The following is a 13,907-nucleotide window of genomic DNA, read 5'->3' on the forward strand; positions in this document are numbered from 1 at the left end:
CCCATTGGGGGAAACGGCACCACCCTGGGATTTAACAGTTGTGTGCAGGCCTTGACTTTGAGTCCTGTTGAACCATCAGCTAGATCTGACTTTAAATTTTTATCATGAAAAACTGCTTTTCTTATGGCCATTACATCTGCTAGATGAGTATCTGAGCATCGGACTTTCTGTTTCAAATCCCCTTTTTTGATCTTTCATAAAGGCAAGAGTTACATTAGGAACCAATCCATCCTTTCTGCCTAAAGTAGCCTCGGAAGAAAATTTTAACCAAACCATTAATTTTCCTATTTTATTTCCCATTTTTTTCTAATAAAGGTGAATACTTCCTTCATCTCTTGGCTGTATATAGCTTCATTTTTATCTCCTAGAACAAAGGATTTCAGAAAGGCAGGTCAGCTGTTTCTCATTCTTTCTTAACAAATTGGTTACATCAGTTTCTAAAAATAGCTTAGCCAGATGGCTTACAGACTACATATCCTTTGTTTACAGTCAAAAATATTTGTCCTTGCTGAGACCCCCTAAAACACATTCCACCAGATCCATGGCTACATTTTCTACCTTCTGGTGTAGAACTTCTATTGATGACATTTATGCAGTCGCTGCTTGGTCTAATGATCATACTTTTATTGCTTACTACAAATTGGTTTTGACTTCCAGAAGCAGGGCTGCCTTTGGTTCTGCAGTATTCCGGGATATCCTTCCATGAGGGCCCACCCAAGGTCACGTAGCTGGGGTCTATGTCCCATCAGTTGAGGAATGAATGAAAAGGACAACATCAGCTATTAAAGTTAGGTACTCACCGTAACTATGCATCTGTGTTGTCCATTTTCATTCTTTCTTAACATCCCACCCTCCTTCCCTTTAAACCCTGGAGTAACCATATGGTTGTGGAACCTCTTTCCAGGTTTGAGCCCCAGTATTTTCTGTTAGCCTTCATAGGTTCATAGGAGGCTACTAGGCTAATGGCCCTAGGGCCTTTAGAAGCCTAGCTGTGTTATACCTGTGTTCCATAATTGACCTTGGTTAGATGGTCGCTATTCACAGAGTGAGTCAATGATTAGCATTGACTGCCCCTGTCCATGAGGGACATAGGTGCCACTCCCAAGCTGAATTTATGGTCTCCCATTCAATTGTCTAGGTTGCGTTTGAATAGGGTCATTGAGGAGCTCTGCTTCATGTGAATTGGGAGTTTATTCCAGAAGAACAGTCTCTCCAGCATGTTCTATTCATGTCACAGGCTAGGATGAGATCCCTAGAGTGATTTGTCCCATTTGATTTGTGGGTATGCAGCATTTCCATTAGTGCAGGGTCAGAGCCTGCTCTGTAGGCCAGGCACAAGTTGCCTCTCAGCAGCTTATAGGATACAGAGTACATTGACTGGGTTTTGTCTTTCCATGTAGATCATGTTTTGGAAGCCCTAAATTTTCTTTGTGAGAAACCACTGTGGTCTCTCTAGCTGCTGCAGGTGTTTGGTGAGGTACATGCAAAAGAGAGCATTGTACTGTTACTATTCTGATGAGGGTCGAGTACAGAGGAGTTATAACATCCTTAGTTTTGGATGCGATACCTTTAGTTATGAAATGTTCAATGTAGAAGGCTTTCTTTACCATTGTGATTGAATATTAGATTGCTGTCAACCTGTGTTCAAATCTCGCACCACTGGGTTTGAGCTTAGGGGGAGTGTTGTCAATATTTTAATTTGCAGAGAATTTCTCTTTGCTAAACGGGAGAATAATGCAGTTTTTTGCATTTAGTTTTCTTTTTTCGTAGCCGGAGGTTAGTTCCTCCTATTGGTTATCACACAGCAAACTCAATCTGAGGTATTGCAGGGTGACCAGGGCATTGTGGGTAAAAGGAGGAGCTCAAGAGTTGGATCTGAGAGTCTAGTAAATGTGTCTGACCCAGATCTAAGGTTGGATCTGAGACTCATCAGTTCAGGAAGAATGAAAATGGACAACAAAGATACATAGTTATAGTGAGTACGTAACTTTCATTTAGTTGGCAGTCAGGTATCTGTTTAAAAAGGCACTCTATTATTTTATTTATGGGTGCTCCTACTTTGCCTTTTCAGGAGTAGATTTTGTTTTTTTCAAAAGTAGCATTGTTATATTACCAACCAGGTAAAAGCTCTGCATGGTACTGCAAGTGGTGGTATCAGCCAGCTAATTTTTCACCACCTGCACCTGCACAGTCTAGCTGAAGTTTGTGCATCATTTCTTGGTAACATTTTCATTTTTTTTTTGTAATAATGAGCTTATTTCTTTGCAGAATATCCACAGTAATATTTTATCCCACCCCAGAAAGCTTTTATACTGCATATTGTTTCATTCTATGGCTTAGAGAAGACTACTGTTTTATTGTTAGAAATGGTAAATTAGGAGCACTTGGTGACTTACGTGCCTAAAGTGCACTCAGAAACAAGTTAAGGGTCTGCGTATATGTCATTATATTTAGGTGCATTTGTATGCGAGTTTGATCTTTGCTTCTTCATTACTCACTGTTTATGGTAATGGCCTTTAGTAAGGATAACCTTGTTGATCAGACCTAGAAAAGGTTTGAATAAAGTTGAAGACTGCATTATCAGTAGATTGTGCACTATTCAGTGAAGTCCAGCCCACTGCGTTTATCTGATATCTAAAATTATCTGGAGAGATTCTTTGTTTTTTTTTCTCTTCTGTAGTATAACAGTTTTGGTTTGTTTTCTGTTGTGAGCTTTTCATCATGGTAATTGTTATGGAATCAGTGTTTTTGAATTCTGCTGTATATGGTATTTTGAACAGAATGCATTCAGCTGCAGAACTGTATTCACTACAACAGTGAGTTTGAACTGCAAACACAGTTCATCTAAGCATATATTATTCAGAAACCTTAGAAACTTAATGTTCAAACAGCAACAAATAAACTGAATCACAGTTTTAAAAGAAAATGAAAAAGACATAAGTCTTTGAAGCTAAATTAGTTTATTTGCATCTTTAAAGCTGCTGTGAATAAAACTATCCCTGGCAAAAACATATTTCTGATATTGAATACAACAGTTTCAGAGCTGATGAGGTTAGAAGTTTGAGAGTCTTTTTGAAGTTTATTGTTGCACATTCCACAGCAAGTGCAGGTAATAAACTATCAATGAGTTCATAACCCGGTTGATACACAACTTGCTTATAAAAGCTGTGTTGTTTATGCATTTTTTTTTGTTGGTAAGCATGGCCCCCTGATAAATTTTTGTAGAGTTGAAAAAGTCTTGTTGTGACATCATGAAAGACTGAACCTGTAATGCCTCACTACCTGGATGAATGGGCTACCACAGTTCCATGCTAATTGCAACAAAAAGTCAAGTTGTGTGTTAAGGCCTGTGAGTGAACGCCTTACATTGAAAATATATGTGATGATGCAGTATTAAAACATCACTGTAAGTAAGAAGGTCCTCTTGTAAAGAAAAACGTTTTTACTTACTCAGATTACTACTAAAACTGTCTTTCGACTTTTCCCGGTTAGGGGTTGCCACAGCGGAAATCCGGTCCGCTAATGATTGGCAGTAGAGTTTTACGTGCTGGCTTGCCGGGCCTAACGCACAACTTTCAGCGAAGGAACGCGCATTCACGCATGTCGACACACAGAAGACGCTCTGAGAATCGAACATGCAACGTCTAACTGTGAGGCGACAATGCTACTGCAGCACCACCACCGCAGTACTTACTCAGATTACTACTAGTGCACATAAATCATTGCCCAGTACTTACCACAACATCACGTTATGGCTGTGCTTGTAATGGAAAAAAAACATATAAACAGTGAAAATAATACATCAAAAACATGCTCTAATCTTTTCTTTCCAAATCACTTGCACCTTTAATGTCAGGCTAAATAATTTGTAAAACAAAGATGCATGAAAGTGCAACATAATGCACTTTAAGAAAAGGTTCCAGTGAGTTATGAATGAAAATAAGTTGATCTTTTGAAACCCAAATAGTCCTTCCTATGCAGCTCTTAATTGTACTAATGTCTTAGATCGCAGCATGTGCAGTTGTAGCACACAGCCTGCCATAACCACCTGTGATTCAGAAGGATGAACTTCTACCACCAGTATGACTCTTTGGTGAGCACATTGTGGGTGTGTGTACAACAAATTGAGATTCTTGCTTCCCTTCATGATAATGAATTGCTAACATGCTTTCACTGCTTATGGCTTGCAGTGGCTGACAGTTACCGATGAGTGATCTCTAGTTTGCATTAATTTAAGTGCAGCACCTTCACAATCATTGAGTTTATTTCTTTTTCCAGGACTGACTCTGTTCCTGTTGTAGAGTACTTAGCCATCAAGTAGAACTTCAGTTTTACGTATACAAGGTTTTATCCACATTCTTATTCATAGAGTGGAAAAGACAATAATTTTTTTTCATTACCTCCTCTAATTCCATGAGAAAATCTGCAGCCCATTCATTATTTTAATGCAACCTATTGTGGAGACCATGGTAGTCTGGAGACGCTTGTTAATGACACCCTTTTTTGTTTGTAGTTGATCTCCCCTTCATTGGTAATGGGATTTTCAATTTTTTGTGACAAGATGTTGTAAAGATTAGTAGCCAGATGGCCAGTTTGTATGGTGCCTGTCGTGAGATGCATGGTAGGGTTGGAGGTAGCTCATTGTGGCTTAACCAGAACAGTACTACAGAACTGGTGTAATTAGGGATCCTTGCTAGAGGTCTTAAGAGACACTACTAAAAGCACACTTTATTGGTATTTTAGTTTAACTCGTAAGGTCTTGTTTTATGCAGTTATATGCGTGAATACTTGAAACATTTTGTTGAACTTGTATTGGACTGCATTTGAAGCATACTGGTTGAAAAAATACAGCAGGTGTATTTATGATTTCATATTTTTAATGTACTCTTCAGGACTGCTGAAATAGTTTTATATGGACACAGACAAACCATCTGTGTGCCCTTTCCTGCATGTTGGACTTTTTCCATATGTCCAACTTGCTGACTGAGGTATTCCCTAAATAGAAAAGGTAATGATTCAGTCTCTTTATAAAATGGCATTTGTAGGGGAATCTCATTCAGCAGGTAGGCTTTTGCAGTGAGCTTATAATTTTTACCATTCAACTGGAATCCCTGTCTTTTCTTTAAATCATGTTATATGTGCTTTTAAGCTCAGTTTCTCATTTAAAAAATGAAAAAGCAAGTAAACAAATAAGAATGTCTGGAACAAGAGCATATATGTACTAGTAATTAAGTTGCAGTAGTGTTACAGTCCAGTCCCAAATAAACAACTTAAATATTTGTTGATTCATAGTCTGTGATGATTGTAACATTTTAGATTGTGGTTTCAGTTCCTTGGATAAATAGGATTACAATAAGTTTTGACTTAACTGTTCTTTTTGAGGTTTTTATAGCTGTATATACTCCCATTAATAAGAAGCAATGCAGTCAGCATGTATACATGTTAATGCAACAATATTTTAAGCATAACCATGTAGTGTAGTGCAGTATGGAAGAGATGTTCTTTATCTCACATTGCTGCAGTCCTTACATATGGGTAGTCCGCTGTCCTCGGTCAGCCCGAATACCAAAGTATTAGGCTGACGTCGGTCAAGGCGCTTAAAACTGACATCAGGACGTCAGGGTACAAAAGTGCATGACCGACGTCATTTCCTCAGTCTTTTTTGCCGCATGGTCCGATGCAGAAGCAGCGTTGCAAGTGCCGTTTGGCGTTCTGTAATTTTTCGAATTTGGAGTTTCAGACAGAATCCAAGTTGGCTAAGTACCCCGTTGGGGAATATTTTGGTTTTTTCTTGCCTCAGTGTTTTACCGGATGTCAGAAAAAGTGAATAACTGTATTTCTTGTGGGAAACAGATACCGCATAGGGATTATCATTCTTTGTGTATTCCTTGTTTGGGGCCTGAGCACGACGTTGTTGGGTGTCGCTTTTGTGCTAGGTTCAATAAACGCACTATTAAGCGAAGGTTAGATTGTGCTAGGCTGGTCTTTGGGAAGCGGTGCAATTATAATATGCCGCCGGGTTCTCCGGCCCGCTTCTAAGAAGCGCAAAGACAAAACAGTTAAACCCAGGCAAGATGAGTCGTCCGTTCCGGACGCCGGTTCTTTAGAGGCTTCAGTGGAACCGGTGGTTCCGACGGAGACTTCTCTGGAGTCTCAGGGGGAGACTTTGATTTTGCAGGAGGTGGTCTCTCAGGAGGCAGGTCAGGCTGAAGGGGCTTCTCAAGTTACTGTACTCCCCTCCCTTCCTAGGGTGGTTAGGCCTTCTCCTTCTGTTTCCAAGGCTTCTCCCAGAGGCAGGCCAGTTTTAGCTTCTGTTGGTGTCTCTCCTAGTTCAGCAGGGTCTGTGCCTAAGAAGCACATGCTTAAAATGGCAGAAAATTTGATTACTCTGATTAGAGGTTCTTTGCCCCCTCCTGATAAGAGGCCTAGGGTGGAGCCAGAGTTGGGAAGTTTTGAGCAGGCTTCGGATGTTTCAGAATCTTCAGCTGAAGACTTGCAGGAGTACTCTCCTTATTCTGATTCTGATGCAGATGATTCCACTCCTTCTGCTTCTCCTCCAGAGGATTTTTCTTTTTCAGAGACGCTTCATTCTATGAGGGGACATTTTAAGTGGGAAGGTCAGGACTTCTCTGATTCTCGGAAAAGGCTTAGGGAATTTTTGCTGTTACCCCAGCATAGGCCCTTGGCTATACCCCCTGTTCTGGATGTTGTGGTAGATGTGTTTGCAGAGGCTTCTCTTAATCCTGATTCTCTGCCTCCTGCTCCTGTTAAACCGGATAGGTATTACAGGGTGCCTGAGGCTCATAAATATCTTTATAAGAGTCCTAGGGCGGACCCAGAAACTATTAGTCAGGGACCTAAGGGTGTCAAGGCCTCTGTTGTAAAAAATCCGGTTCCTTTAGATAAAGAAGCCAGAGCTTTGGATAGATGGGGAAAGAAGGTCTATACATCTTTTACCTTAGCTATGAGGGCTTTGAATTGCCAGTTTCATATGTTGAAATATCAAAACTTTCTTCTTTCTCAATTGAAGTCTAAGGTGGATGCTCTGGCGGAAGGCATTGAGTGTAAAGAATTACAAGATTTGGTGCATGTCTCTGAACAGGTGGGTAAGCATTCATTACAGTGTGGTTTTGATGCTGTGCAGGCCTCGTCTAGGGTGGCTGCCACTGGCTCAGTTCTTCGCAGGCACGCCTGGCTGAAGGATCAGAATTTATCTCACCATGTTAAGACAAGGATTTTGGATGCTCCTTTGCAGTCTGATGTGTTGTTTGGTTCACCTGTTGAGTCAGTCTTGAAGAAAATGGAAGACAAGGCTAAGTCTATGCAGGCTGTTAAAGATTTTTTGCAAGTTCAGCCTCCGAAGTTTAGTAGGAATTGGCCTGCTAAGGGGTGGACGTATCCTTCTTATGATTCTCAGTCTAGGGGTAGATCTAGACGTGGTAGGGGCAGAGCTCAGAGTTCTTTCAGACCTAGAACAGGGAGTTCACCTGCACAATCTTCGGGTGAGGGCAGGGGCCAGTCCTTTCGTAAACAGGCCCAATGACCTACTTTTTCAGCTGCCAGATCCTTCTTGCCTGGCAGCACCTTTGGGAGGAAGGTTAGCACTCTTCAAGGAAAAACTGGATGTTGGTTACCCAAGACAAATGGGTATTGGATATCATACACCAAGGTTACAAGTTTTATTTCCATACCTTGCCTCCTTTCAAAGGCATGCCGGACGTTCTCCTCCGCAAAGACTAGAGGCTCACAAACAAATTTCTCTACTACTTCAAATAGGGGCCATACAACCGGTCCCTCTGCCAGAAGTGGGCCTAGGATTTTATTCTCGCCTGTTTCTAGTACCAAAGAAAGGAAACACGTGGAGACCAATTTTGGATTTATCTATCCTCAACACATATCTGGACATTCCCAAGTTCAAAATGTTGACGTTACAACAGCTTTTACCTCTGCTGGGCAAAGATCACTGGATGGTGACTCTGGATCTCAAGGAGGCTTACCTTCATGTTCCTATCAGGCCCAGTTGCAGGAAGTATCTGCGTTCGGGCTGGGACTTCACATTATCAGTTCTCTGCATTGCCCTTTGGCTTATCTACTGCGCCCAGAGTGTTCACGAAGGTTCTGGCTCCAGTGGTAGCTTTCTTCAGGCTAAGAGGAATACAAATCTATCCTTATTTGGACGATTGCCTGATTCTGGCCCAAGGAAAGGACGAACTTCTTCATCATTTACAGTATGTGATGGCAGTGTTAAGATGCCTGGGGTATTCTGTGAACGAAATAAAGTCCAGTCTAGTACCCTCTCAGGACATGTGCTTTCTGGGTGTGAGACTGAATACAGCATCCCACATGGCCTTTTTGACCCCGGACAAACAAAAGAATCTTTCTCTTTACTTCCACCAATTATCTCGTCAGTCCAGGCTGACTGCAAGGACAGTCCTTCAAGCCTTGGGGTTCATGGCATCTTGTATTCTGGTACTTCCCAATGCCAAACTGCATATGAGGAAGCTACAATGGTATCTCAAGAATGTATGGACACAGCACTGCCAAGATTTGGACACTGTCATTCAGATAATACCTTGCATTCAAAAGGAATTTTTGTGGTGGGCTCAGGAATGTCACCTAAACAAGGCATTCTCTGTGACCCGGCCAGAGGCGAGTCAGATTTTAACGACAGATGCCTCAGACAAAGCTTGGGGAGCTCATCTAAATGGAAAATGGGTACAAGACACGTGGCCTGCCAGACTTCAACATCTACATATCAACTTGAAGGAGATGTTAGCAGTCCAATTTGCATTGATAGCTTTCAAGGATTTACTTCTTCCAGGGCAGGTGTTGATTCAAACAGACAACACAACTGTCATGTGGTACATCAGCAAGCAAGGGGGAACGCATTCTTATCCTCTATGCAGACAAGCAATGATTTTGTGGGAGACTGCTCTCAGTTTACAGCTAAATCTTCAGGCAAGGTTTCTGCCAGGAGCACAGAACTCCTTAGCAGATGTGTTGAGCAGACAAATTATGGATCCCCACGAGTGGAAATTGGATCCTCATGTATTTCAGAGATTGACAGTGTTATGGGGAACTCCAGACATAGATCTGTTCGCTTCTCCACTAAATTACCAGCTGCCAAAGTTTTGCACAAAAAGGTTTCATCCCACAGCTTGGAAAGTGGATGCTCTCTCATTCAAGTGGAGCAATCTTCACGTGTATGCCTTTCCACCTCTGCCTCTCCTCCCAAAGGTACTCCTGAAGGTCAGACAGGACAAGCCAAACATGATTTTAATAGCTCCAGATTGGCCTCGACAGCACTGGTACCCATTACTGAGAAGTCTGGTACGGGAGCCTCCATGGCCTTTGCCTTCGATTCCTCACCTGCTGTCTCAGGAGAACAGTCATTTACTCAATGTCAAACTTCATTCTCTACATCTGACAGCCTGGCATATTCTGTTTTAAACCCTGGAGGGTCTCAGCTTACACAACAAGTTTTGAATGTTATTTTGGAGGCCAGAAGGCCTAGTACAAGGAAAGTTTACGCAGATAAATGGAGGAGATTTTTATTTTGGAGTACAGCAAAGGACTTTGATGTTTCTAAACCTAATTTAAGTGTTGCTCTTCAATACCTTACTGAGTTATTGGACAAAGGTTTGTCCTTCTCCTCTATAAAGGTTCATGCTGCAGCAATTTCTGCTCACTGTGAATGTGACCCACCATTATTTTCTCAGCCTTTGTTTAAGCAATTCCTTAGAGGGGCAAAGAATATAAGACCCCCACGTAGAGCTCCTACTCCTGCTTGGGATCTCAATTTTGTGTTGGAGAAACTCATTCTACAACCTTTTGAGCCTGCAGCTTCTGCAGAGTTGAAATATTTATCATGGAAGACTGCTTTTTTGTTGGCCATTACCTCTGCGAGAAGGGTTTCTGAATTACAGGCCCTTATGGCAGTTGAGCCTTTCTTAATTTTCCACAAGGATAGGGTGTCTTTGCGTACTAACCCTTCTTTTATGCCTAAAGTGGTTTCTAGTGTGGCTTTAAACCAAACTATTCATTTGCCTACTTTTTATGCAAACCCCCAAAATAAAGGGGAAAGGATTTTGCACACTTTGGATATACACAGACAGTTGCGATATTATTTGAGCAGAACTAAAGGGTTCAGGCAGTCTCAGCAGTTGTTTGTTTCTTTTGCTTTGGGTTCTCAGGGCAAACCTGTTTCAAAACAAACTATTTCTAAGTGGATTGGTTTTGTATTGCTTTCTGTTATTCCCATCATGGTAAGGAGATTCCAGCTGGGATTAGGCCTCATTCCACTAGGGCTACTGCCACTTCTACAGCTTTTTAAGGGGTGGCTACTAAAGATATTTTGGAAGCAGCTACTTGGAGTTCAGTGCATACTTTCTCTAAGCATTACCACCTTCCACTTTACTCTAAATCTAGGGCTGGATTTGCCACAGCAATTTTACAGGGCATTTTGGCAGCTCCTAATGCTTTATAGTTTTGCCATCCTCCCTTACCTCTGCTTTGGGATTCTACCCATATGTAAGGACTGCAGCAATGTGAGATGAAGAACATAGTACAGTTTTGTACCTACCATAAATGTAGATGTTCAAGATCCACATTGCTGCAGTCCAATTACCCTCCCTCCTTCCCCTCTGTTGTTGAAGGTGGTGGTGTGGTTTGTGTTGTACATATTGTAAATATGGTTAGTGCACGGGTGGTTGGTTAGTTGTTGCTGTTTTTTTGGCTTTGGCCTTTCTTGTTAGGGCCTTCTGACATCTGGGGCAAGAAAAGACTGAGGAAATGACGTCGGTCATGCGCTTTTGTACCCTGACGTCCTGATGTCAGTTTTAAGCGCCTTGACCGACGTCAGCCTAATACTTTGGTATTCGGGCCGACCGAGGACAGCGGACTACCCATATGTAAGGACTGCAGCAATGTGGATCTTCGAACATCTACATTTATGGTAGGTACAAAACTGTACTTTTCTCAAGCAGCCTATAAATGCCAGAAATTGTACACCTCAGCCATATAGTTTGTTAGGGCATTTTGATTCCCATTTACTGAGCACTGGTATCATGTGATTGGCTCCTTATTCTTGTGCTGAGACAGTGTGAAAATCAGTGCACTGCATTCTGAAGAGTTAGAGTGCAGTTTTTGATCTAGGTAAATCGGTCTATATTCTGTTGGTAGGATTTCACTGACTGGTACAGTTCAGAGATAAGATAAGAATCTTGTCAGAGCTCAATGCTTCCAGCAGATCTGAGTCTTTGCCCTTGGGCTGTGACCCTGGTGGTCAGTCACAGTAACCTTAGGTAGCTGGTTTCCTTGGATAAGGCATTTTAGCTTAATGGCTCTTATGTAGTTAGTAAAACAAGGCTGAAAAAATAAAAATAAATAAACAGTACCTATATTACATAAATGATCGAGTTGAAGCAATCATGTAAGAAGTTAGTGAATTATCTTAAGCTAGTTAAAATCTGCTGAGTGCACATGCATCTTAATTCTTGTTTTGTAAACTTCATGTACATTAAATAAGCCTGTTTCCAGTAACTTGCTTTAATTAGAATGTGGCAGAAACAGATGGTATAGTTTGTTTTGCAGAAATTCGAGATGTATTTTGAAGCATATTCACATTGCTTTTTCTTGTGACAGGTGCCAGACTTGAAGTTGTGTACAGAGCTGGATTTCCATCTGTTAGGTTGCTGCTGCTGACACAGTGTGTTCTAACCATCCATACAGTATGGTACTGGGTGATGACTAAAGCTCTGCACTTCCTTTCGTCCTGGTCTGTCAAGCCATTCCTATTAGTAACACAAGGGGATTTAAAAGTAAGTGATGTCATCAGAATGCTTACTACAGTAAAATTGAATTGTGTATTGTTTCTTTATATTTCCTAAATGAGTACATGCTTCTAACTTTCCATTAATATATTCTTGGTATTTCTTAGTGGTTACTTAGAAGGCTGTCACTTACTCACCAGAGAGTTCCTTTCCTCTACCACTCCTCATGGAAATTAATCTTCCACCCACAGCATTTACTGCAAATAGGTCCTGTAGCTGAAGGGGCACACTATTTTGTGATAACTGTATCATCAAAAATATGTTGCCAGAAGAAAATAAAAATACTTTTTTTTCCTCCTCCTTGTGAGTTTGTTGATGGGTACGTGGTAATATTCATAGGAGGGGCAGTTATGCCATTATTCTGTATGTTTTTCCTTTCATTTTAGAGCTAACAGGTTGACAGATAATCTATTTTAGCAAAGAATATAGTAGGAATTTATTGTACTGTAATGCCTCGATTTCACCACCACTTATGAATCTGAAGACAGGAGTTGTGTGGAGGCCATGAAGTTAGAAATAGTGAGGGAATGCAGGAATATGTGGAACAGATGTAAGGTAATGATCAGGGAGATAAAATTAAAAAAAAACATAGTGGTCTGCAAGATGAGTTGTATCCACAGTTTATCTAGTAACCATTGAAACAGATAAAACAAGTGAAACAGTTGATTCTTATGTGCTATCATGTTCCGTTTTACTTTGTTTCTTTATCCTCTGCTTGTTTGTAGTATCTTTAAAATAGAAGTTTCCCTGTACTGTTTTCCTGACTCTTATAATGCAGGCTGCCAGTTTGGTGAAAATGATTGATGGCTTATCTGATTGGCATTTCTTATTTCAGGATGATTTTTGAAGTGGGTACTGTGACAGAATTTTACTAATGCTTGACACCCTGTGCAAAAATACACCCCCTGTGGCTCAGAATGATCACTTCCACGGTTCCTAGTTCTTTTCTGTAATCATATTGTCCAGATGTCTTACATGCTGTTGTTATAATAAAGTGCATATGTTTGATGCCAAACATTGCATCCGAGCCTAAGCTTTCCAGAGAATGTGACAACCCTTCAGAGGTAATTTCTGCAAGTCCCAAACCTCTGAAACAGTTTTGTTGAAAACCTGTATTCAACTAAACTGACTTTGCCCTTTCCCTCATGTTGTGCAACTGCGGGAGTTAGTATATATAAACTTAGGAGTTTGGGTTTTGTTCTAAGTTTGATAAACATGGTTTTCATTGAAGTTGTTTTGCAGGTTTAAAACTCACATAATTACCTTTAATGTATTAACATGACTCCACTTCCCAGACCTTTTAAATATCCATATATCTATTGCATAACAAAGAAGGACATTCAGTGGCTTTGTCTGTTCTCTCTTGGACTTTTGTATGACATTTTCATCTACTGTTACTGCCAGTGATTTAACAATGCCGCTCACTGTTGATGTCAGTTAAAGCCTAAGACTGCCTTCCTTCCTCCTGTACTGCTCCCAGAGTCATCTCTCTAAGAACACTTTTACAGAATCAAACGGCTACAGTGCAATCCATTGTGTAAGCAGACTTAATGTCCTTAGGCTATGTTCATTTCTGAAGTCCACTACTGCTGTGGCATTTCCCACTCTCTCACTGACAACCTCTTCCAGTAGGTAATCAGTCTGTTTTGTTAGCAGATCAGCAACTGTGTGATGAAGTTCCTCACTACTCTCCCCAGTCTTAGTAGCAAGTTTTGAGTGGAAGATGTAGCTGACATTGCCTCCTGTATTTTATCCAAGAGAATTTTGCTAGTGTTGGATGAAAACTTTGGACATGGATCTGCCTAGTAAGCATGGGGTGTGCATTTGGTCTTCTTGTAGTTTCTCCACAGACTGCTTTCTCATGAAATGTTTTTATGCTTGCTGTTCATAGCTGAAGCTTCACTATATATGAGATCTCTCTCTTGGTCTGATATGGAACATGCATTCACACTTTATACAGCAGTTGATTTCAGCAGTATTTTTCTCTGTATGTTGCATGTTGACTGAACACGTGAGTAAGAACTCTTTGTAGCATATAGTTACAGAAGATCATATGGGTTCAGTTGACACAAGTTG

General features: G+C 40.9%; 1 protein-coding gene across 1 annotated transcript in view; it reads left to right on the forward strand.

Moving 5' to 3' along the window:
• Positions 1-13,907, forward strand: part of CCDC142 (coiled-coil domain containing 142) — a 918,569-nt gene that overhangs the window by 153,424 nt on the left and 751,238 nt on the right. Inside the window, exon 4 of the mRNA XM_044063462.1 lies at positions 11,644-11,819. Coding sequence (XP_043919397.1) covers positions 11,644-11,819 — 176 coding nt within the window. The remainder of the gene's footprint in view (positions 1-11,643; positions 11,820-13,907) is intronic.

The sequence above is a fragment of the Protopterus annectens genome, chromosome 2.part1 (assembly GCF_019279795.1).
Source record: "Protopterus annectens isolate FY-2018-M chromosome 2.part1, PAN1.0, whole genome shotgun sequence".
NCBI lineage: Eukaryota > Metazoa > Chordata > Ceratodontiformes > Protopteridae > Protopterus > Protopterus annectens.